The sequence below is a fragment of the Triturus cristatus genome, chromosome 4_1 (genome assembly GCF_964204655.1).
Source record: "Triturus cristatus chromosome 4_1, aTriCri1.1, whole genome shotgun sequence".
NCBI classification, from domain to species: Eukaryota; Metazoa; Chordata; class Amphibia; order Caudata; family Salamandridae; genus Triturus; species Triturus cristatus.
The window spans coordinates 924,805,879-924,832,545 of NC_140585.1; the positions used below are offsets into that span (position 1 = coordinate 924,805,879).

The 26,667-nt window shown below is 42.1% G+C and overlaps 1 protein-coding gene across 1 annotated transcript in view; it reads left to right on the top strand.

Moving 5' to 3' along the window:
• LOC146855831 (acrosin-like) overlaps positions 1-26,667 on the top strand; it is a 104,930-nt gene that overhangs the window by 62,059 nt on the left and 16,204 nt on the right. Inside the window, exon 3 of the mRNA XM_085651178.1 lies at positions 6,383-6,648. Coding sequence (XP_085507304.1) covers positions 6,383-6,648 — 266 coding nt within the window. The remainder of the gene's footprint in view (positions 1-6,382; positions 6,649-26,667) is intronic.

Genomic DNA, 26,667 nt, shown 5'->3' on the forward strand with positions numbered 1-26,667 from the left:
ACTAATAAAATAATATATGACTAAAATAGCGGCAGCAGTCTGTTAACATGGCATATCTTCAGGGGGTGAGGTCGCGCATCCCCCTTTCCTCCAGTAGAGTGGGGTGGGAGAAGGAAGCAAGAACTCCAGAAAAAGGGGACAAATGAAAATACTGGGGCTGGCCAGAGGACGCAAGGAGCAGGACCCAAGTGCTCTCTCCTGTACACAATACCTCCATCTCACCAGACCTCCAACTTTAGAGACACTCAAATATTCTCAGTCACAGTCACTAAAGTACCAGTCCGGTCAATTTCTAGGGAGGTACCTATCCCCCCACCTGGTTGGTGCCAGTGGAGCCTTCCTCTGTCCAGTTCAAATTCGACAAGTCCTCCAGCATGGAGCCCCACAGTTCTAAGTTACTGTCGGCATTCACGTCTGTGCGCACGTACCCTGCTGTCTCTCTTTTGCAGTGTCCCATTGGATGATGTAGACATCCACTTATCTGCCGTCGGGGCACTGTTCTGCAGTCAATGAATAACCACCCGTCATATTGCCAGATCAGCCCCAGGAGCATGAATCAGCGGCACATTTTGGTCCCCCGCCTGGTGTTAAAGAGCAACCCCAGTAAGTAGTGGTTGACCGATATCTCCATGTGCACCTATACTGTCGCTCGTAGTGTCAAAACTATCGTTCCCTAAATCCATGTAGATTATTGCAATTCCATGTCATATGTGGAACTGATGCTGGGGCAGTCCCACAACTAGGACACGCCTCCGACCGTGTTAGGTTAATTCAGTGTAATCGCTGTGGAGTCATATAGGTGTGATGCAAGTAATAAAACTGCCTGAACTTGAACCACACATTGCTAACTACTTCTTGAACCTTTGCATATGCTATTTTCCAGGCCCCTTCTGATAGTGACTCTGGTATGATCTTGGACCAACTGTTTCGAGTCTCAGTCAAATCAACATGGCAATCCCCCATAAAGGCCTTGTAGATGTTGGAGATCAGACCTCAAGTTGACCTGGAGTCCAATAGCGCCAGCAATGTCTGTGACTCCTATGGTTCTGCTGGAAATTTGAATAAAAAATCGTATAATACAACACATTTTGGCATATGGCAAAAATGGGCCCAGCTAAAGGTTTCAAATCTTCTATTCTATTCTTTGTGTTAATGTACAATAACCATTACCATTAGAAATTACTCACAGCTATAGGTTTGACAAGGGTGTCTACCAGGATTACCAGGTTATCCACCAGGACTTTATTTATGATACAAAATATGTTCCTTGGTCTTATAGTGTGACAGCGGATTTTCTCAGCAGGATGTCAACTCCTATGGTGGAACTGGATGAGGATGGTTGGAGTGCACATATCATAATGTGTAATTACCATTCAGGATTACATCAGGCCTATTAATATGCATATCAAAAGGATGACATGTTAAAAATGGTTAAGTGTTGTGTGAATGATAGGTTGATTAAGAATTATAGACTGGATTTCAGTTTTAGAGGATTTTGGGAAACTAGGAAAGAACCAAGTGGAGCTGACCAGTTTTACTAACCTTTTTAAATCTCCTCCACCTTTTCTCTTATTTATGGAAGAGAGGAGGGACAAGGTAGGGGAAAATAATGAAATAGTAACTGTTCTGGTTTCAGTTATGGAATGGTGAAAATCATCACAGCAGTGGTTTCATGTGCACTGTTGTGACTTTAACTATTCAACAAGCTACAGTTTCAAGCGCAATGTGAATATCTTTTATTTTAATGCTATGGGCAAATCAACTAAACATCCACCAGGTTACAAAACATTCCATATAAAACATTGTGCAAGACAAAACAAAATCTAGATTCAGGTGCAAACTGAAGTGTCGTTATCAGTACTTGTCCAGGTTTTACTTTTGTTATTATCTGGCCGACACAGGCCCAGTAGTTTGAGCTGTCAGCTGTTTTTGCTTGTCCTGACTTCTGAAAGTTACATAATTCATGATAGACCTGGCATTCTTGGTGTGGTTTCCACTGGCTTTTTGCTTCTGCCTCCTGCCTTTTTTTGACTCAATGCTGAACTTTGTGTTGCTGGTTTTTATCTCTGGGCACTTTAATGCTGCTGATCAGTGCTGCAGTGCAAGTGCTCTCTGTGTAATTTGTGATTATGATTAGTTATCTATGATTGACATATTTGATTTACTGGTAAGCACCTAGTAAAGTGCACTGTGTGTGCCTAGGGCCTGTAATTCAAATTCTACTCATGGGCCTGTAGCACTGATTGTGCCACCCACATGAGTAGCCCCGCAAAGATGTCTCAGGCTTGCCAGTGCAGTATCTGTGAGTGCAGTTTTAAACTGCCATGTCGACCCTGTAAGTGCATCCACTTGCTAGGCTCAAACCTTCCCTCTTTCTACATATCAGACACCTCTAAGGTAGGCCCAAGGTAGCCCATGGGCAGGGTGCAGTGTATGTGAAAGGTAGGACATGTGCTGTTTGGTTTTACATGTCCTAATAGTGAAATACTGGCAATTTAGTTTTTCACTATTGCAAGGACTGTCTCTCCCGTAGGTTTTCATTTGAGCTGGCTTGTAACACCTTACAAGTGTAACTTTCAGTTGGGAAGAGATAGAGATTTGGAGTTTGGGTTCCCTGAACTCAGAATGTATAAGAATATCTTTCTGTGAAGGTGATTTTTAAACTGTGCATTTGAAAATGCCACTTTTAGAAAGTGGGCATTTTCTTGCTTACCATCCTGTGTCTCTCCCTGCCTGTGGAATCCACATCTGGTTTAGACTGACAGTTGGGCTGTTTGTGCATTCACTCTAGACAATAACACAAATGTAGCTGAGGTTTGCCTTGCATATCCTGTTTGCCCATCATACGGCTGATCGGTCTTCCTGAGTTAGAGTGGTGGAAGGAATTGTCACTGACACCTGAATAGGACTGCGTCTGACCTCACCCAAATCTGTCTCCATCCCCCTGTAGGGTTTCTGGAACCAGGCCAGGGAAAGGCAGGGTCTTGTGCACTACAAAGACTTTCCTTGGATGTATGCCTACTTCAAAGGCAGAAACTGGTATAAGTACTGGAGCTGTGACTCCATAGTTTTAGAACACTTCTGGACTAAGAGGAGATTCTGCCAAGAAGAAGAACTGAGAAGCTGTAGGAGGCGAACTGCTACTCTGCTGGTTGCTGTGCTGTGCTGGCCTACTGCTTGCTGCTTCTGTCTTGGAGAGTGAAAGAACTGGACTTTGTTTTCATCATCCTGCTTCCCAAGATTCTCCAAGGGCTTGTGTGTGCTTGATTCCTGGTAAGAAGTCTCTGAGTTATCAAAAACTTCACCTGCAGCCCCTGAACTCTTCTGCTGGTAAGAAGTGTCAATTCCAGTTCTGGGCCCTTGGAGGTAGCATCTGCTGCAAGAATGGAAGAAAATCCATGCACTGGTCTTCGGCGCCTCAGTTGTTTCTGCCGCAAGCCTGCCGTGGAGTTGAAAAACCAACCCATTGCTGCGGCGCAGCCAAAGAATTGCCCCAGTCCGAATCCCAGGAGCCATGTCTTAAACATCCGAGGCACACACTCCAACTCTGACACAGGCCCTGCTGTGCGGATGAAAATTTGATGCATCACCTGTTCATGGCTGCAAAAATCAGCCTGTTTTGCTGCCCCTGCATCAATCTCAGCATGTGTGGATTTTCCATGCAACCCACCGATGCACCAAGTCTGCATTGACGCTGGGCTTCAGTAAGGAACTGAGGCCATGAATCTGGCAAAACAACTCATCACCTCCCCTCACAGTAAGAAACCAATGCATCACCTCCCTTCACTGTAAGAAACGGACGCATCACCTCCCCTGCCTAGCAGTAAGAAACTGACGCATCACCTCCCCTAAGAGCAGTGCACCGACGCATTACCCTCCCTTCGAGTAAGGTACTGAAGTGTCACCCTCCCTGAGAGTGTGCACTCTTTGCCTTTCTGGTGCCTCACTCCCCTGCACCTGTTTTCGTCTTTGAATTTGATGCATCGCAAGTACTTTGTGCTAAAAGTGATGCATCCATATTTTAAACCTTTAAAAAGTGATATCACTGCTTATGTATGTTGGATTTTTGTTGTTTTGGTCATGCTATATTTATATAAAGATTAGTTATTTTTCTAAACTGCTGTGGTGTCCATTTGAGGTGTCTTCACTGTGTTGCTGTGTGTTTATTTACAAATGCTTCATACATTGTCTCTGATATAAGCCTGACTTCTCTTGCCAAGCTACCATGGGGATGAGCAGGGGTTAGCGTAGCTGTGTAATCTCCTTACCCTGACTAAAAGGAAGGGTCCGTACTTGGACAAGGTGCAAGCCACTGCAAACCAGAGACCCCCATTTCTAAAATGAAAGTTACATAATTCAACACTCTTTAGCATTGTTGGGCTTATTGAATTGGCTGAAAATTAGTAATAAAATGTCATGCCCAATCCCCTAAAGTCCTTAGGATAGCACTGCATATCCTGAAAGGCAAACCCCCCATAGAACCTATAATTTTTGTTTCATCTATGTATGTAATCCAAAACTTGAGGTTGAGGCCCCAAGAAACAAGTAGGATTGGGGGTGAAGTTATCTTAAAGATTCCGCACCCAGCTGTTGCATGGTGATTGCTCCGAGAAATGTTGTGACTATGGGTAGAGGGAAGCAAAGCAAGGTAAAGTACATCTAACTGCAGGTTTTAAAGTCAATAGATTTAAGCATTGGGAAAGCACCCAGATCACTCTTGAGTACCAGAGTTACCACATTAGAGCTAGATTAATATAAGAAACAAAAACTGTCCTAAATTGAAGGTTTACTTACGTTTTTTACAGTCCAGTTTATATTTATACATGTCAGATGTCAAGGAAGCCTTCATTATAGTATTTTTTCCTACAACGCAGATGGGAATGAAGAACTATGATTAAGGGACTCTTACAGACGGACCTTCATCCCAAATAAAAAGTTAAAATAAACAGTAATGAAGTCAAGGGGCCCTTCAGTATAGAGCAGAATAAGAGAAATGGGAAAGAGGGAGGAACAGGAGAAAGGTACGAAACATGTGAGGAAGACTTAAACATAGAAGCAACTCAGAGGGGAAAGGAAGAGGTGGGAAGCAGGATGGATTGAGAGGGAGGTGTGGGCAGGAGAAGCAACACTCAGGGAAGAGAGAGTGATGTTTTGACTTTTCTTTTTGCCATAATGGCTGATCACAAAATACCACCAAAGTCTTGGGAGACCGGGGTGGCCATTTGGGGGTCAGAATTCCTGATAGATATATCAAAAAGAAAAATGGTAGAGTGGCCATGACAGGGTCAGGTTCTGTCTTGAGCACTGACAGTCTGCTGCACTGCAAAATAATAAAAAAAAACTAAATGAATCTGATGGAGAACGAAAGTGAGGAATACAGTGCCTGATTTAGAGTTTTGCAGATGGGTACTCCATCACAAACCTGATGGATATCCCCTCCTCTGTATTTCAAGTGCCATAGAATATTATGGACTTGTAATAAGGCAGACGGGATATCCGTCACATGTGTGATAGAGTAAACTGTCCGTCAAACTCTAAATCAGGTCTAAGGAATTCAGTGTGACAAATAGTGTGATGTACCAACAGTACATCTCACTGTAAAATAGCCCCTCATAGTTTGCTATGGACACACTCACTTTTTTGGCAGAAGGGTACACCTAAACATTCAAAAGCCTTAGGGTGAGAGAGCACTACTCCCCGAGGCTATGCACAAAGCCTTAAGCCAAAAGCTGAAAGGAGCAGGATGAAAAAAGCCAATGTTTGAAGGAGGCACACCCAAAGTCCACTGCAATTTTTTTTAATAAAACAATAGGTCTGTTTAATAGCTGCTCTGTCAGAGCCCAGACCTAAAAAGAAATCTCAGGCAAACCTAATTCTGCTTGTGATTCATTATATCTTGCTGGGAATTGCCCCTGTCTGTGAATATTACAACGGAAAAGAAGGAAGTAAAATAGTAGGTAAGGATTATGCACAGTCTGAAGCTGTGATTTACCAATGTGCGTAGAGTTCTTAAAGCTATGATCTATATTTACATCCAAGACAGTTTTGAAGTTCGAGTTACCTGTGGGCCTACATTTGCTGTGTGCCTGACCAATGTATTACCTGAAGCCTCTTTTGAGGCTCGTGATAATATGGCTGGTTGATTTCTTAGTGTTAAGCCACCTCTAGGGTGGGTGACCTTTTCCATGGTCTGTGTTAAGTACAAGTCCTGAGTTCCTGTGACTTTCATCTGTGTTTTCAATCGACACTTCTTGAGTTTCTCGTTTGGTACATGACTCCTCTTTATGTGATCTGCTATTGGACATTAAACTTTTCTAAGTAACTGCTTTATCTTTGGGTCTTGGTTTCTAAGACTATGACTTGTGTTTCTTTCTCTCTTTAGGAGTGTTCACACCTGGAGAGTGGTGGCGGGGGCCAATCAGCTCTCTGAGCTTGGACCGGAGACTCAAGTTCGCAAGTTTAAAAAGCTCTACATGCACGAGCAGTATGACCCTGAGACGGAGAAGAATGACGTTGCCCTCATTGAGATGGATAAACCCATTACTTTCAATGATTACACACAGCCTGCCTGCTTTCCGGACAGCAACATGGATGTCCCCAGGATGTTACCATGCCATGTCAGTGGCTGGGGAGTCATGGAGGAAGGATGTGAGCACTCTGCTTGTACTACATGCACAGTAGACCACACAATCATAGACATTGGTCTCTCAGCCAGGCCACTGGGCACCAGACACCCAGTGCATTGAGTTGGTGGTTTGTAGTCTTCTTTTAGCTCACAATTCAGAGTGGACAAAGAAGTCAATCATGGCATGTCTAATAGTGCCATAGAGGAGTCAGAGATCTCAGGATTGGCAACTATGTGTCCTGTTTTAATGCAGTGAGCAATGTAAATGTTTCCTAACCATGCAAACCATGCAATTCAAAAGCGTGACTCCTAGCAAATGTACACACATATTCTAACCAATCAAAATTCAGGTAGCAAGTTAGAAACTCTAGTCCCTTTTTGACTTGCAAGCAATATAAACCCAAATGCAAGGCAAAATATTGTTCAGAATTCTGCTTATAGTTATAAAGAATCTGAGCTATGGGATTGTGAGTGCAACATTTTTTAATCTCTTGCAATGGTTCGAGAAAGTTGATATTTAATCGGGAAGATTGTATTGAAAGGCTAGACATGCTTCATGATCACAATGGGTTGCTCAGAGTGACCCTCAACATACGTGGCCCAGATTTGGCCCTGATAAGTCTGCTCCCCCACCCCATCCTAAGTTACCAATACCAGTATTACCTGTAACTCTGAGAGGGTGGAGGTAATGGGATTAAAGGTGGGGCACTGAGGTTTCCTGAGAAATGAAAAACAACCGGAGAATCAGTAAATGTGGGTTCGGTCTTCCTGGTAATTATTAATATTTCACTGGAGTTTCACACAGAGATGTCTCAGGGTGAGGCTAAATACATCCGCAGTATCCTCATGGATTTCATAATCTCAATGGTGCCGATATCAGTTGTTACCAACTCCATCAAAATGAAGAGGCCACTTATAATGAGGGCCATTGGGTTCACGTCAAGAAGAACCTTTTATAATTATGGCCATGAAGTCTGTCACCTCATGATGCTACCATTTCTCATGGACAAGGTAGAGCTTTTACACATTAGGCTCTAGTACCCCAGATGTTCGTAGTACCCAAAATACATATTTTGATTTAACAAAGCTCTGCATTATGAACTGGTCTTTTGCTTTAGAGAGCCATAATCACATGCACCAGAACATATGTAGTTGAACAGTACAGCCTCTGGTGACACTTGATGGCAATTTATAACTTTGAAGCTTTGTCTAATTTGTCTAACTTGAGGGGCTGAGTTAAAATATGTTGCCTGTTTAGTTCATGCAGAATGTGTTGTAGCTGGTCACTAAGTAAAATATTTTTAAAACAGTATTCTTTGAAATGTCCATCAAAGTGCCCAGAGGGTGGCGGCTACCCCCTAAAACTAACTGCTATAAACAACAATTTATTATTATTACAAATGTACAAACTTGGTAACTTTCCCCTCACTCAGAAATGATAAAGTAGTGTGAATGTGAAAATCAAACACATAATAAACAGATCCATATTTTGTCCAGATTAAGCTCTGTGTCAAATGGTCAAAAATCTGTTTACCCCCATATCCCATTCTGGTGCTGATTCCGATCCGGGTCGGAAAGCACTTCGACCGAGCCGGATCCGGTGTGTTTTCCGACCGAGCCGGAGTCCTGCAGTCCGACCGAGCAAGTACGATGCGGCCGTATGCTGCTGGACTCGGTTCGGTCGGACTCCTATAGAAGTCAATGGGAGCCGGTCGTACGACGCGTACATGGGCTCCCATTGACTGAATGGGTACGTCGCGGATAAGTGCGCCCCCTACAGTGGGTACGCGTCGGTGGCATCCGCACCGTACATGCCTGTGTTGGGGAGACCCATGGGTCTCCCCGTGTGTCCGTGTCGTAGGGCTGCGGGTGACATGGGGTCCGACGCGGACCCCCAAAGGCAACCACCCGGATGATTTGCAAGCCGGACACTCCAGCTCGCACAGGCTGTCTGACACGTGCATCGTACTGGCTCGTCGTGAATCGGATCCATTGCACGCCACGGTTAGCTTACAACCGAGAAGTACGGAGCGGTTCGGACCCGGAAACGACTCGGTCGGTTTAATTTCATGTAGCTCGCATCGTACTTGCTCGCTCGTAGAGCTGTACTAGTCGGCCGGAAAACACGTGTACGGCTCGTAGTTTTTCCGGCCGGATTGCGTTCGGTGCCCTTCCGACCCGGATCAGAATCGGCCCCTCTATGTTTTATATCCGGGGAAAATGACCAGTTAGTATTTTACATATAAGTTCTGTCTGCTGTTGTAAGGCCACTTCAAATGTCATAAACCTGGTTCACAAACAAAATATTTAGAAACGTCGAGGGGAATGAGTGTAGATTTCTCATTAAGTTTCCATGCCACCCTAAAATTACCCAGTGATAAACCAGTGAGTTAGTTTGGACTACCTCTCTAAAGGATGTAGTGAATGTAATCATAAGAGAGTAAATGGTATTTGTCTAACTCTCAACTTTTTATCCACAGCTTACCACAAAGCAGTTTACTAAACAGACTAAAGGGGTCATATATTATTTGGCAGATGGCCAGATGAGACCCTAACTTCTGCATACCTGGCAGACCACTGCCCGGCATATTTAGAGATCCCCACCTACTTGTCAAGGATCTTTGTACCTTTAGTGCATTTTCCGGTGTGAAGGATGCACTGAAAGGACAAATTAATGCCTAGTGGGCACCATGCTTGTTTGGTCTGCTCTGCATTTTTTTTTTCATGCCAAGATCACTAAAAGTCTTCCTGCTCTAAATTGGGAAGAGTGACTACCACTGGGAAAAGGCAGTCTACTGGTGCCTGGTCCACTAGGGAAACAGTATTTGACAGCGCAGCCAGCTGAGTCCTGCTGTTGGAAATACAACAGTTTCTCTTTCTCTAAATAATGCAAGACAAATGCAGATTTGTCCAGCGGTGGCTCTGCCATTTTACAGTTGATGTCTCTACCAAACTTTAATTGAGGCCCTAAGGGATGATCTAGGGTTTGGTAATAGTGGGAAATGCTACAATTTGTGGAGGTAGTGGTAAAACCTCCACTGGAGGATTCAACACCAGTTGAGAATACTCTGTAAGTATTACTTCTGCCATATTAGCTCTATGGCAAATGCAATTCTGCCAGTGGATTTTATGGCAAGACCAGATACTAACATTATTGCAGTCTCCTTTAATGCCACTACAAACAGCAGCCCTTTAAGAACGCAAGAACATGGAACACAACACAGTTCCAACACGATAAAACAGTAGAACCCCCAATCCTCATTCTTCTTTTTTGCTGCTGCATTCAGATAAGTACTTGTTTGGCAGCTATGAGTCCCAAATGTGTGTTGTGTGTGTTATATTTATTTCATACATGTAGGCGATGAGCGTGGATTTGAGATCGTAATTCCAAAGTCGTATTTTTTTGGTTGGTTAAGTTTGGCATTTCTAGAAGAATGTACGTTGTATGCGTTTATCATTTATAGGCTGTTTTCTGTTTATAATTCAGGCATGGTACAACGTTCAGCATGAGGTACAGTCATAAGAAAGATTTTATTTATTTAAATATATCTTAACCCGTACGGGTTTTGAATCAGCTTGTCGGTTGGCACTTCATTCTGCTTTGTGCGATGCTTGGATGGTCACGTTGCAGCTCACAAGGGCGGCCATCATTAAGTGAGCTTGGTGCACATGGTGAGCCGCGTTCATCTCTTGAACAGGGTTGCTTGAGTTTCACTGGCAATTGGTTTGTGGCAGACAATGTTGTCTTGATCCGCAAGAGGATCTCTGGTCACATGCGTAGGGGCTTCGCTCTGCCTACGACATCAGTCCAGTTTGAGTGTGGTTGGATTTAACATATCCAGAACAATCGAGGAAGGACTACTCTTTTTTTGTTACACAACGTAGCAGGCATTTTAAAGGATTGGGAAGTATTGCGCATTTCCGATGTGATTGATTAGTTGACAGGTTGGGCTTTGGAGGATCGTTTCAATGGTTTACATTTGTGAACAGCTAACAGGATTGAGTTATCAGAGCAGTTGGGTCAGGTTGAGAACTAGAGAGCTTGCATTTGTTTGGACATTTCAAAGTATTTACTGGTTTAAAGATGAGTGAGCCAAGTACTTTGGGTAGCATGGAGAGTACTTTGGAGGAGAGAATGATGGGAGTGTTGACTAAGTTTCTTATGGATTTAGATAATAAAATGGAGAAAACGTTCAATGATGTAATACAGAGCAAAGGGCTTGTCGTTCAGGATGAGAGATTTTATGCAGCTGGGGAAGGGCCGGCAGATAACAAAAGTGGCAAAGTTAGCAGTAAGAGCATGCATCTGGTTGAGGTGTGGACTCAGGTGAAGAAAAATAGAGCGGCAATCGCAGACAAAAGGATTTGTGGATGCACAAATCATGACGGTGTCGAGGGCACACAAGGGGACCATGTGAGGGGTCCAGAGACCTCAGTAATAAGGCCTACTGAGGTTCGTAAACATTCCACAGTGTGATGAGTTCTCTGGCAGTGCAGAGGTGGAATAAGTTGCTCCTCTGATTTCGACTTTGAGGAAGTACAGAGGAAGTGTTTTGAAATCTGCGGCTGAGATGGCAGAGAAAGGAATGGATCTTCAGGTGTTTACACATCCTCTGGGTGAATGCATGTTTGACTCAATGCTATTAAATCATCCTTTATCTTCAGAATGGTCACCGGCGGCTCACATGGCAGAGTTTGTGGAGACTCGGTTAAAGAGACAGATACCCAAGGATGTTAGGCTTAATTTGAGGTCTGAGTGCCCGAAACCTACTCTGGCCACTAAGAATATGGCGACTCCTGGGCTTGCTGCGAAGATTATAGCCTTCATACGCAAATAGGGTCCGGACCCCAGAAGGGGACTTGATAAGGGTCTCAAAATGTGCCAGGATTGTTTGTTGGACCTGACTGGCCTGATCATGAAGATATTTGATATGGCTGAGGAGGCTTAATTTGCAAACAAAGCTCTGAATTTGGAAGAGCTAAGACAATAATGTTAGGGAATGCAAACACTGTGTTATATGATGAGTGCAGAAAGAATAGTTTACTTAAAATTGACCCCAAATTGGTGGAACTAGCAAATAACAAGGCAGGTCAGACAGCAAATGGGTTGCTATTCGGGGAAGATTTCATTAAAGAGATGTCCAAATATGTGGGGACATTCAGTTGATTGCAGAGATCCCCAGGGGAGATTAAAAAAGTTTTTGACAAACTTGTTTTTGGAGTGGCCGGGAGAACAAGAGGTCGGGTCCCCGGCAGAGGACTGGGTATTAAAAGGGCTTCTATTAGACCCAGCTCTTACTAGACCTCATTTCAGTCAGGTGGTTTCTATCCCCAATGACAATGAGGTAGGGGCAGAGGAGGATGTGGAGATTGACGTTCCAGAGGTTCAGGTAAGGCAATATCCTGCTGTTACCCCTCTAAAGATGGGCAGCAGACTTGCTCAATTTTATGGAAATTGAATTTGGGTAATAAGGCATCCATGGGTTTTGCAAACTGGTCTAGGTTATCACATAGATTTTTTTTAAAAAACCTGCTCAGAGTCACTTTACAGGGATGATAAGGTTCAATGTAGATCTTTTGGCCTTGGTAAGCATGGAAGTTGAGGAATTGTAAGAGAAAGAAGCTAGGATTTGTGGTGAACAGACAGTAGTCAGACTAAGGAAAGAGATCCCAAAGGTATTGGTTTTCGAGAGGATTTCTTTAGGGATGTGAGCAAGGCTTATAGATATGCTATCCTAAACAATGCAAGCTATTTTCTCTGGACGTTTGAACTATTGAGCCCACCAGAAATTAAAAGCCAAGCGTTTAAGAAGTGGTCTGAACTATTCAGAGGAGATTGTACACACAGAGGGAAAAGAGGAACTGGATTGGTGGTTAAGGAATATGGAGGCATAGAATGGAAGAGCTATTTTTGGGGAGTGCCTCGCGATAGTTATAGAATAAGATGCAAGTCTAAAAGATTGGGGATACGCTGTGGTTCGGTCACAACAGGTGGAGTTTGGTCAGAAGAGGAGAGCAGGCTTCATATAAATTGTCTTGATTTGTTGGCAGGGTCCTTCTCGATAAAGAGTTTCACAAAGAACTATGCAATATGCTCGGTCTTGTTGAAAATGGACAATGACTCTGCGATAAGGTATGTGAATCAGTTGGGGGACCCGTGGTCAAAGGATCTTGCAGACCTGGCAAACGGTTTCTGGGATTATTGCCTTCATCAGAAGATTGTAGTACAAGTGGAGGATATTCCAGGGTTGAGCAATGTGGAGGTAGACTGGTGTTCAAGACATTACAGGGATTCCAGTAATTGGATTCTGGTCAGGCAGCTGTTTCCGAGGTTAATGTTACTCAGAGGGCCATGCCAGGAAGTTTTATTTGCGAACAGGTTGAATGCTCAGCTACCGAAATGTATCAGTTAGCGTCCTGATCCCGCGTCAGCGTTGTTGGATGCATTTCATCCGATTTGGCGGGGTCTTAGTCTTTATGCTTTTCCTCCTTTTTCAATGATTATTTGGGTGACAGGTTTGTTAGGCAAACAGAAAGAGACTTTAGTGTTAGGGACACCTCTATGGAGGTCACAGTTGTCTGTAGAGCTACCGATTTTGCTTCCAGTGTTTTCAGGACATTCTTTTGAGTCCATTGGGAGAGAGACACCAGTTCGTGACTACAGGTCAGTTGAGTCTAGTGGCATAGAAAATTTCACATGTGAATGGGAGGTGCCTGGACTTTCAACGGAAGCTTTGAATCTTATTAAGGACTCAGGGCTCTGGGAACTAGAAAAATGAATATATTGACATGGCAGCAATGGGTTTGCTGGTGCATGGAGAGGGAATCTGATCCCATTTCAGTACACGTAGTAGAGATAGTGAAATATTTGACAGAATTCTTTGAAAAGGATTTGTCATACAGAATTAATGTGTATAGGTCGGCTATTGCAGCAGGGTATGTCTTGCATAATGGGTATACGATTGGTCAGGATGTGTTAGTAAGGAGATTGTTGAGAAGTATAAGGATTTCCAAACCCCCCGTGGCTAGGTACAATTTAGTTTGGGATGTGTCTAGGGTTTTACAATATTAAGAAGGTTCACTGGATTATGGCACTCTACGTTTGAAAGTGTTGTCGCAGAAGTTGACTGTTTTGTTGTGTTTGGTTTCTTTTAGAAGAGTTTCAGACGTAAGGGCTTTGGATATGACAAGTAGAATTTTTTAGCGAGAGGGAGTTTTTTTTATTTAAGCAAGAGGACTAAGACTAATTCTTATTCTATATTTTATCCATTTTTTAACAAGCCTGTGAATTTGTGTGTGGTGCGTGGGGTAAAGGAGTATGAGAAGAGGGCGGCTCTTTTAAGAGGTGGTTCTGAGAAGCAGCTGTTTATTTCATTTAAAAATCCATTTAAAGCAGTGTCTTCACCTACTCTTGCTCGTTGGGTGAAAAAGGGTGTGGAGGACTTCTGATGTGGATGTAAGCATGTTTAGGGCACATTATGTGAGAGGTGCATCTGTATCGAAAGCCTTTGTGCCTGGAGCGGCATTACAAGATATTTTATAGTGTGCGGATTGGTCGAATGATGCAGTTTTTCTGAAATTTCTTTTTACACCTGTGGAAACTGTGGCTACTTGTTTGTTTAGCTAGCTTTAAAATTGCAATAATGTTACCCTCAGGTCTTGCCATAAAATGTAGATTTTCACCAGCCCTGGTGGTCAGAAAATCTGGATTTTATTAAAAACACAGAGGCTAATATTATCCCTCCTGGGATCCCAGCCCAAATGTAATAGTGTTGTTTATGTTAGAGCTCAAGCATAGCAGTACAGAAGAGGAGGAGCTACAGAGGTTGCTGCTATTGTTGAAGAAGCACAATATTTGCCCTGGAGAATTTCATGAGTTTTCTGGAGTTGGAGTTTTTACTGTGGACTCACTGTTTTGTTTTTTGATGGAAAATGGACTGGTATTTTAGATAGTTAATGCAGAATGCAAAAAGAAGGATGAGTATTGGGGGTTCTGCTGTTTCATAGTGTTGGAACTGTGTTGTGTTCCATGTTCTTGTTTTCTTAAAGGGCTGCTGATTGTAGTGGCATTAAAGGAGACTGCAATAATATTAGCCTCCGTGCCTTTAATAAAATCCAGATTTTCTGACCACCAAGGCTATTGAAAATCTACATTTTCCACTGACTTAGAATTATCCAACAGGGGATTTATCACTTCTGTCATAAATCAATAGCGTTTTCCGTTACCACTCATCTGTAAATAAGGGTTCACTGATAGAATATCGATGTCCAAAATATCCCCATACACAAATATCGATGCAAAGATAACGATGTCAAAAATATCGACATCCTATATTTAAAATTGTAAGTACAAAAATACCGAAACAAAAATATCGACATCCTATATTTAAAATTGTAAGTACAAAAGTATCAAAACATAAAAATCGATGTAAAAAATATAGATGTACAAACTATTGATGTTTTTATTTAAATGAAAAATAATGCTAAATATATTAAATAATGGAATTAACTTAAAACAAAATATTTAGATTTAACAAATATAATAAAATAAATGTAATTTAAAAAATGTTTAAACATACATATGTAAAATGTAACATATATATATATATATATATATATATATATATTGATATATATATATATCCAAGTGCAGAAGCGCTCCTTCCGGGAAGCAAGGACCCATGGGAGGTGGCATGCAATGCTGGTGGAGAAACCAGCATATCGATCCCAGTATGAAAACAGTTATACACGCGCTCAGAAAACCAGCCAGGCAGGTTGCGATACCACAGTAGATTTATTGCTTCATAAATCCATATTGTGACGCATTTCGGCAGTCCTGCTGCCTTGATCACACCAAAGTAATTCCACCACACAGTGTAATTTTAAAGCAGATACATAAAAATTGAGATAGGACTATCGCCATGGGAATTCACAAGCACAAAGTATAGCGGCCATATTGGAGTGGTAAATTACGTATCGAACTGAAGACTGCATTTTGAAAGAGAGAGCAATCTTATCTGGGAATGAAAAACCGATTGCAACCGAAGGATAAGGGTAGGAATCCCACAGCGGACAGCAAGGTTATTCGGGTCCCTTCCTTTCCTCCTAAAGAGAAAAGAAAGAGAAAGATAGTTATCAGATAAAGGTGTAAATAGCTCAGGAAAAGTAACAATACAGGTAAGGTCCGGATAACACAGGAACAGCAAATAGTAGTATACATCATGGCACAAGTGATCAATTACTATGTAGATGTACTGTCATCTCCTCATCAAGTACTGGGTTCCTAAATCAATGATGTGCTTGGACTCTCGTTTGTGTAACTGGAGTAACCTGTTAACACCCCGGATGTTGGCATGTATTTGTTCAATAGCAAAATATTTGAGTTTAGAATTGCCAAAATAGTGATGTGTTTCAAAATGTCGGGCAATCGGATAGTGCTGATCTTTATTAGTAATTGCCCACATATGTTCCATAATCCTCTTTTTGGCCATGTGCTTCGTGCTACCTACATAATGTAAGTTACAAGGGCAGACCAGCACATACACCACAAAAGAGTAACTGCAGGTAATAAATTGATTTATAGGTACCGTGAATCCTCCATAGGAATTGTCATATTCTTTTACCATAGTGCTGTTTTTGCACTCTTTGAAGTGGCTGCATGGGTAAAAACCTTTGAGATTCATTTTATTGTATTGCGGTTGGTTGGTGACATCACTGCGCATTAGTGCACCCCTAAGATTACGACCTCTACGGTAGGTTATTCTTGGCCTAGTAGGGATAGATTTGCCTACCATGGGATCTTTGGACAGAATTTCCCAGTTTTTTGTAAGGATCTTTTGAACTTCCTTAGAGTCATTGTCGAATGTCAAAATGACTCTGGCCGTCCCAGTTTCTTCATCAACTGTTTGGGGAGTGTCATGTAGTAGTGTCTCTCTCTCCTTCAGTTTAACCTTATCAACAGCCTTTTGTAGTACCCACCCCGGATATCCTCTTTCTGAGAACCTCCTAAGCATGATGGATTGTTCAGCCAAAAACGACTCCTCAGAGCTGCAGTTACGCTTCGCTCTGAGGAGTTCCCCGTAGGGGATACTCCATTTTAAATTTTCTGGATGACTACTCATGGCGTACAGCAAACTGTTGCCAGCAGTGGATTTCCTGTAGAGTTCAGTGTGTATTTTGTTCTCTCTGATGATCACCTTAGTGTCTAGAAATTCTACAGAATTGTTGCTAATACTGCTGGTAAGGGTGAGATTTCTGTTGTTGCAGTTCAGTTTGTTAATAAAATCCATGACCTCTGCCTCTCCAAATCATGAACAGGTCATCGATGAAACGTAGCCATACGATGACCTGTTCTAAATCTTCGGTCAAATTGGGATCAGTAGTGATATCTTCCTCCTATGCCCCCAGAAAAAGATTGGCAAAACTGGGGGCAAAACAAGTCCCCATGGCAGTACCAAGGGTCTGTCTATAGATGTCGCCATTAAATAGAAAATAATTATTGGTGATATCACTGAGCATTTTGGTATGTTCTAAAACTGTATCGGTCGTTGGTTTAGGTATTTCTCACAGACTTTTATCCCTTACTCATGGTCAATTATAGTATATAGCAAATTGACGTCCATGGTTACCAGTAGAAATTCTGGTTGCCATTGGATAGTTTTGATTTTCGTGAGGAAGTCTTTTGTGTCTCTAATGTGTGAGGGTAAGGTTGAAACCTTGTCTATGAGAAAATGATCAACATATCTGGAGACATTCTCCAGTACACTGTCCCTAGAAGAAACTATAGGTCTCCCTGGGGGATTGAGGGCATTTTTGTGAAGATAAAGGACTGGTAATTTGGGGAAATCCCGTTTAAAAAAGCAGTATTCCTCCCAGATTAATAATCCCTGGTCCCTCCAATCTGTAAGTAATCTCCATATGTTTGTGATGCTGTTAGTCTATTCATCTCTGTTGCTTTTTGTATAAAATCAAGGGTCACTTAGTTGGCGCATTGCTTCTGTATCATACATGGTTTTACTCCAAATCACAACGTGTCCGCCCTTGTCGGCAGGTCTGATCACAATTGTGTCATCAGTAGCCAGGTCTTTTATAATATTTTTCTGTGCTATACTGAGATTATATGTTTTGGGTTCCCCCCTTCTGAACCACTTGCGTTGTCGGAATCTTAGTAATTGGCTTGTTACCATATCTTGAAACGTATCAATATTATCATGTGGCATGGCCGGGAGGAAAGTAGAGTGTGGTTTAAATTTGGAGTTTGCAGCTTTATCGCAAGTGATCTCAAGATCATCCAGAATTTCGCATACATTACTATAATTGCTCACACTACCACCCCCTAGATCATGCATGGTTGTTAAAATGTCAATATCATTAATATTGAGTTCTTCACCAGTGGCCACTCCTTGGATATTGCTGGCCATCGCTCTGTTGTCGGACTAGAGTAGATGCCACTACTGTAATTTAAGTTTACGACAGAATTTAAAAATGTCAATGCGTGTATTTACATAGTCAAGTGAAGTTGTTGGACAAAAGGACAATCCTAGATATAGAGTCCTCTTCTCCAGATCATTCAAGCGTCTATTGGTGAGGTTGATAATAGTCTGATTTACCTGTGTATCATCCATTACAGGGCTTCTTTTGAGCGACTTGATGAGGTTCCCATGTGCTCTTTGTTTCCACCTCTTCCATTTCCTTTGTTAGTCATGTTTTCTCCTCTTGCGTTGGCGCCCCTTCCTCTTCCTCTGCCTCTTCCCAGTTGGCCTGTGTTCTTGGCTTTGGGTTCCGGTGTTGTTCGTGTTGTTTGTCGTCCCCAGCTATTCACACCTGTATCTGATAACTATCTATCTCTTTCTTCTCTCTTTAGGAGGAAAGGAAGGGACCCGGATAAACTTGCTGCCGCTGTGGGATCCCTACCCTTATCCTTCGTTGCAATTGGTTTTTCATTCCCAGAAAAGATTGCTCTCTCTTACTTTCATCCGAGCAGAATGCATGCTTGCATTGTGAAAAGCAGGGGTGCAGTTCATCCCTGCACCCTGTGGCTGGCACCCCAAGGTGCCTGCCACCGGGTGCAGGGATCCACAGATGGGCACCATAGATGCCCCCAGGCTGCCATTCGGCAGCCTCGCACCCATGGGGCCCTACTGGGGGCCCCCACAGACAGTTTCTGACTGCCTTTTTTCTGGCACGAAAAGGCAGTGAAAAACTGCCATCGTACTCCCTCGGTCGTAAAGAGTACTGAGGGGTTTGGCTCGGTCGGAAAGGAATCCGGCCGACACGTTCCGATTCGGTCGGAAGGGCTCTGACCATCGTTCGGAGCCCTTCCGGCCGAAATCGGAATCGGCCCCTATATTTCTGCAAACGATATTAACAACTTTGATATTTACAAAAAAGATATTTCTTACCTGCAAGTCGATATTCTTACCACAATGGTCTTCCTGTCCATATTTCTGTATCACGATATTTAAAACTTGATATTTGTGTTTGGCGATATTTTAAACTCGATATTCTGTCTGTGCACCGTAAATAAGGTCCTATGTATGGGCCTGCAGTTACAGTAAGTTGTAAATCAACACTGGAATTATAACCCCTGAATTTGTCCTGATAAACGTCTTGAGGTTCCAGAAAACAATGTATCGGGGTTGTCAGTAATGCTCTATTTGCTGTGATGGATTCTACTGTAATGCCTGCTGGTAGTTAGCCCCAGCAAATGTACAATGGAATAACCTACTGGTCACTGGTGCCGGCATCAGCCTACTTCATGCTAGAAACATTCCCCAGACCAGCAAGGGAGTCAAGGGACTGTGTTACAATGTTTAGGTAGCAACTTCAGAAAAGATTTGTATTGGCAGTAGACTTCTAAATAGAATTGTCCTACATGAAGAGAACACTGTGTGAGAGATAAGCCATGCACACATAAGCCCTTATCAAGATTGAGTTTAGAATCAATCTTTTGGAGAAATATGAGTCTTCACACCACTTTATTTCATTGAAAAACGGAATTTGATTGAAGCCCGAAGGCCACATAGCCTCAAGACTCACACCTCATGCAATAATATCTCAGAGTGAGGATGAGGAACTTGAAGTAACAAGCTTGTTTGGAATCAAAAGAAATTGTGAGAAGCTAGGACAAACAAAGATAATGAAGCAAATTGAGGTGTGAGTCGGGAATATCGAAGACAGAATATCCAAGCGTCACAATATTTTAACCAGACTATCAAGGGACAAAATTCCTAAAAGTATGTTTTTTTAGAGTACCAATAATTAACTCCACATCGATGTACCTTGATAATATATATACATATATATATATATATATATATATATATATATATATATATATATATATATATATATATATATATATATATATATATATATTACCTACTGGCGATAGCCAGTAGGTAGTTATAGTTAGGACCACGTTTCCATAGGAAAACCTCAACATTCTATTTTGAATAACTTTGGCGCCGGTCGACGAATCCTCGCAAATTTTTCAAAATAGGTGGGGCGCTACGCTCCGCTCCTACCCTGAAAGTCTCGGGGGGATCCGTCAAGCAGGGGCTGAGATAAAAGGGGGGTCCCAAAACGCGTTTTTCCCATGCATTTTTCCATAGGACCTTTAGAACGAGCTACAGCCCGAACGGCTGAACAGAATTACTCAAAATTTGGCAGAGAGGTAGTCCCTAGGTCAAGGAAGTGCCTTTTGTAGGTTTGGTGTAAATCTGTTCAGTAGATTCTGAGAAAATAGCCTTTAAATCAATATATATATCTGAGCCAGCTTACGGTACGCTTACCGTACGCTTACGGTAAGCGTACGGTGGCGTGCGCGAGCGCGATTCTGATTGGCTCTTAGATCTTAGTAAACATTCGAATCGGCCGAAACCAGGAAGCGGCGGCCGCCATTTTGTCTCTCGCACTGAGAGTGATTTTTAAAATATCAAGCCCAAAAACATGTAAAGGGGCTGTTTTGACAACTCCCTCCCACATAGTCATGTTGAGGGAGTCCCCAAACATCCCCCAAGTGCAAAAACGGTTTTATTTTTTTTTCGGCAATTTCGCGGGGTACGCTTACCGTACGCTTACCGTAAGCGTACGGTAAAAAAATAAAAATAAAAAAAACACTATCCACACATACCCCACCCCCTGTGCTTTTGGTGGCCGAAGGCCACCAAATGTACAGGGCTTATGTTAAGGGCAAAAAACACTATCCACACTTACCCCACCCCCTGTGCTTTTGGTGGCCGAAGGCCACCAAATGTACAGGGCTTATTATAAGGGAAAAAAACTTAGCATTTAAAAAACCGTACTAATTCACTGAAAAAACCATAGGTTTCACACACGTTATAGTTAGGAATTAGCATTTAAAAAACCTTGCAAATTCACTGAAAAAACCATAGGTTTCACACATGTTATAGTTAGCGGAAATTTTACTGATAAAAAACCAGTGAAATTCCCCCGTTATAGTTAGCGCAGGCAACTATAACTCACGCAACTGCAATCTTCTGCTGATGACATATGTGTCTTTATGAAAAAAAAATATTTGTAATATATGTATAGCTAAAAATGTATGGAAGAAGACATGGGCAAATAAGTGTCTAAATACAGTATTAGCATCAGCAGAGGATTGCAGTCGCGTGAGTTATAGTTGCCTGCGCTAACTATAACGGGGGAATTTCACTGGTTTTTTATCAGTAAAATTTCCGCTAACTATAACATGTGTGAAACCTATGGTTTTTTCAGTGAATATATATATATATATATATATATATATATATATATATATATATATATATATATATATCTCAACAAACTTCGCCACTAAGGTCCCAAAATTCCTCAAGGATAGAACGAGGACCGGAACAGACGATTACAGACCACGAAATAGGTGCAGGTGAATATTTTAATAAACGATCAGCATGTCTGTCATGACGCGTTTCAGCCTACTAGAGGCCTTGTTCACATGACGCAATGAGAGTAGTATGCTCATATTTAAAGTGCACGGTGCTTAGTAACAACAGACCTGATTGGTCATTCTCAAGGACATAGAAAAAATACAAGTGTACTTTTTTTTCCTCACAATACGAGAAAAGAACATGGGTGACAAAGAGGCACATTATTTAAAATACCCCCCCAAAAAAAAAAAAATCTTTTTTTTTGTTGTTGTTAAAATTGTATTGAAAATCAATAGTAATAAGCAGATAATCTGTATTTTTGAGGTAGAGAACAGTTTTTCGCAAAGGGAGATAACTTGGATAAAAATGTAGAAAATCCAAACACCGAGAAAGAAAGGTCGGTCGTGCAATATCTGGAAACATAATAAACCCTAATGGGTCAGAATTGCACCAGTGTCTATGGTTGAGTTCTATTACCAAATATTGATAGTCCCTCACAAACAAGACCATACTGAATTGACTTACATGCATAATGCATATACAAGGGAATTTTTTTTTTCTCAATTCAACAGAGGCCATCAAATCCACCAATGTGGCTGTGCCTGGTGATAAATCTCCTAATATGTTGATATTTAAAAAAACTGTTAAAATATATACATGTGCCAAAGATGAAATAGAGCTCATACATGACATAATAGACAATGATTGAGCATGTCACCCCAACCCAAGTCAGTTTCTGATAAAGTGCAGAAAGTGCTTGAACACATAGAACAATTTCAACGAACATAAAAAATTACGAACTTTAGAGAGGATTGGACCAATCAATTAAATGACATGTAATAGCAGTGCATTTGTTTAAAACATCAAAACCGATTAAAGACATGTGAAAAAATCCTCACTAGAATTTAGACCCTGTGGCGTCTTTGTGTCAAGTTCTAGGATGTATTTCGTTTCAAGGGCTCGTAAACGGGCCTCTCTATTGCCTCCACGTCTGAAAGGCAAGACTGAGTCTATAACAAAATATTGAAGCAATTCACTTTTGTTATTGTGGCATTCCTTGAAATGTCGAGCAACTGGATAGGCTGCATCGTTGCCATTTATTGCCCTAATGTGCTGGAGTATCCGTTTGTGAACCTGCAACTTGGTGCTCCCAACATATTGCAGGCCACATGGACACTCCAGCACATAGATAGCAAACTCAGTTTTGCATGTATACAACCGAGAGATTGGTTTGGGGATTTCACAGAAGGGGGTCTTGTATTCAATTCTGTTCACACCATGCCTGCAAGCTGGTGCATCTTCTGAAACCCTTTCTGGAGTTGAGCCAAGATTTATTGTTCAATAGCTCTGGGCTGGTTTTTACCAAAGCATTACTCATGGAGTATGCTTTCCTGAATGTGATATCAGGACTAACTTTCATTGAATCCCCAATAACGGGATCGTTCCGTATCAGACTCCAATTTTTCTTGAAGATTTTACGGAGGGCCTGATGCTGACGGTTATAAGTCAGGATTATTCTGGTGGGCTTCCTGCTTTGTGCTGGCTTGGCAATAGATGTTTTATTTTAGAGTATCCGGGACTGCCTTGGGGCTGTGTTTCAATGGTTCCAACTGAACAGCCTCAAGTGCAATTCCGATAAGTCCGAGGTACTTTTCTTTGGGTGCGACACGGAGCCAGACTGGCAGGCTTGGTGGCCTGCCAATATGTTCCCCCCTATATGTTCATCCCAATTGGCTAAGAACTTGGGGGTTAAGATGGACAATGGGTTGACTATGAAGTCTCAGATCTTGGGGGTGTCGGGCATGTGCTTCGGCCTCCTGAGGATGTTACGGAGGTTTCTCCCCCTTTTATCGGAGGAACACAGGAAGCTGACTGTGCAGGCCCTGATAGGTTCCAGGTTAGATTATTCCAACGTTCTGTACCTGGGCCTGCCAGACTACCTGCTACAGCGGCTTCAAATTGTGCAGAACGCTGCGGCGAGAGCGATTTTTGGCCTGAACAGACGTGTCAGTGCTGCGGGATTGCTCCAGACCCTGCACTGGCTTCCAATCCGCAAGCGGATTGCCTTTAAGGCTCTGACTCTGACCTTCAAGGCTCTCCATGCGACGGGAGCTAAGTATCTCCAAAAGAGAATTGCCTTCTATCGACCGGCGCGTTCTCTAAGATCAGAACATCTGTTTTTGGCTTCCGTCCCGCGAGTTAGGAGAGTGCGCTTGGGAGGTCGTTCCTTTGGTCTACTGGCGCCACAGTTGTGGAACTCTTTGCCTCTCAAATTGCGGGGAGCCACTAGCTTACTTGCTTTCAGAAAGGATCTTAAATCCTGGCTGTTTATTCAGTAGGCTCAGCCTTGATGGTTGCTTTTCCTTTTGATTCTGTTACTTTTTTCTGTTCTTCTAATATGCTGTGTTTCCATTTAGTAGTTTCCTAAATTAAAGCGCCGGGACACTCTTTTTGAGTAGCCGTGCGCTCTACAAATACCATTTTAACATTTTTAACATTAACATTTTGCAGAGCCAATGCCCTAGGGACACTGTTTGCTTTGGCGATGGCTTTGTCAATCATTATGTGTGTGTAACCTCTGGCCAAGAATCTAATTTTGCTAGCCTCCTGTGCCAGGTTACACTCAAAGTCAGTGCTGCAAATGCGTCTAATACGCAACATCTCACCATATGGGATGCTGCGTATGAGATGTGCCGGATGGTGGCTGGCAGCATGTAGGACTGTGTTTCCCGCTGTAGGTTTTCTAAACAGACGGGTCTCAATTCTGTTATTTGAGACAAAAGTCTCTACATCTAAAAAGAAAACAGATTTCTGGCTTAAGTTAGCTGCAAACTGAAGATTGAGATTCTTTACATTGATTGTAGAAATGAAGTCCAAGGCCTGTTGTTCGGTGCCCTGCCAGATTAAAAAGATGTCATCACTATATCGATACCATCGAAAAACATGTCTAGTAAAGATTGAAAGATGTGTGCCATAGAGGACTTGCTCCTCCCACATGCCCATATGGAGGCAGGCATAACTCGGGGAGAAGCAAGCCCCCATGGCGACTCCTCTGACCTGTTGATAAAATTGGTTCGAGAACATGAAAAAATTGTTGTTAAGACATGTGGCAATCATGGCAGATAACATTCTGTTGTGGTTAAATAGATGGATGGATCTCTTTCCTAGGTAATAATTGATGGCTTTTAGGCCATCTTGATGGTAAATACTAGTATAGAGGGATGTCACATCCAATGTGATCAACCAATGAGAGGAATCCCAACAAACCCCTTCCAATTTCCTCAGGAAATCACCTGTATCTTGTATATATGAGGGCAAAGCCCTCACATGTTCCTGAAGGAAAGCATCAATGTAGATGGAGGTGTTTTCTAACAATCCCCCGCGTGCCGATATTATGGGCCTGCCAGGTGGTTTGTCAGAATTTTTATGACTTTTGGGTATGAAGTAAAGTGCCGGAATGACTGGATGTTCGTTTTTGAGGAATTTCAACTCATCCAAACTAAGCAATCCGGCACTCCTCCAGGCTAACACTTGTGTATAATAATCAAATTGTGCCTGTTTCACAGTGACAATGTCACACCTCTTATAGCATTGGTTGTCATTCAGCTGAGAATAAGCTTCCTCTAAATACAGATCCCTAGGACACAAAACCACATTTCCACCTTTGTCTGATTGGCGTATAATTATACTCTCATTGGCCTGTAGCTTTTTCACTAATTGAATATAACAGTTGTTAGCCAATGAATGCTTATGTTTGACATTTGTTGTAGAAATACATAGTTTTTTCAATTCAGCAACCGATAGTTCATGAAATATATCAATATTGTCATAAAGCATTAAAGGTGTAAATGTAGATTTTATTTTGAAGTTGGTGTTGCCAGACATATTCAAATTAATCTGTTCATTAATGTTGTCCGGACCAGAGGTTTCATCATTGAGTTGATGTAGGTCTTGCAGCAACTCTAAGTCATCAGCATTTAATGTGCGTGTGGCATCCGTACTAAGGACTGGAGCGGTCTTCTGTGCCCCTTTATTAGATTTGAAGAATTTTTGAAGTTTCAGTTTGCGCGTAAATTTGTAGAGATCTATCCGTGTGTTTGCGTAGTTGAAATTGCTGGCAGGACTGAATGAAAGCCCCAGGGATAGAACTCGCAATTCAGCTGGACTAAGAGGGATGTTGGTAAGATTAAGTACAGTCAATGGTAACCCATCTTGGCTGATTTCAGCATTTGAAGAGCTCATTTCCTGTTCCATCTTCTGTTGGCATTGGTTTTTCTTGATTTGCCATCTGTATTTTGCTTTGCGTCGTTGCCTGCGCCTTTTGTTGTTTCTTTGGCGTTGTTTGCATTTACTCTCCTGGGTCGCAAGGTTTCTCGGCGGTCCTGACGCAAGCAATCCACCTCTTGCGCTAGGGAAAATTTTGTAAACCCCAACCCAGCCATCTGTCTGCCTGCTTCAATATCCGACTCGACTATATATATATATCTCTGTGACCTGGCCTCTATTCTGATCACAATATTGTGACTCTGTGTTTTTTTACTTTTATATTCCCTACCACATTCCCCAACTGAGACAGCATTCTTTGATGCAGAAGGCAAATTTGATGGAACCATAGAAGGCCTATTTATTTCAATTAAATAACTTGCTAGGAATTCGTTATATAGGCCTTTCTGGAGTAGTGATAAAGGAACAAAGGCCAGATATGCTAAGTGTACAATAAATACATACATTAGCATTAGATCCAGAAGAGGACACTATTAATGCTAATTTCTCCCTTTTCATTTGTCTGTCTGTGGACATGCCAAAATGTTCAAAACCCACTCAATGAAAGGGATTGAGAATCTACCACTGTAAATTTAATTTATGAAATGCTCCTCGAATTACTTAAAAAAACATGAACTGGCATTTTTATTTCCACAATGTCTCCTCTTATTTTTCCTTGGATGTTTAGCCGTTTTTAGATAGAAAGTAGGACGACCCATGTTAAGTGTCCCATTGAGGATCTTTGCAGCTTTGCAAATGATTCATAGTGGCACCTAAGCATATGTTACAGGGTCTGCAGATGTTTTTTGTCATAGAGTGCCTGTGGGTGGTATGAGATCCAATCTCGTGTTGCGCCGCGGCCAGGGCGACTGACTCTGGAATCTGGGG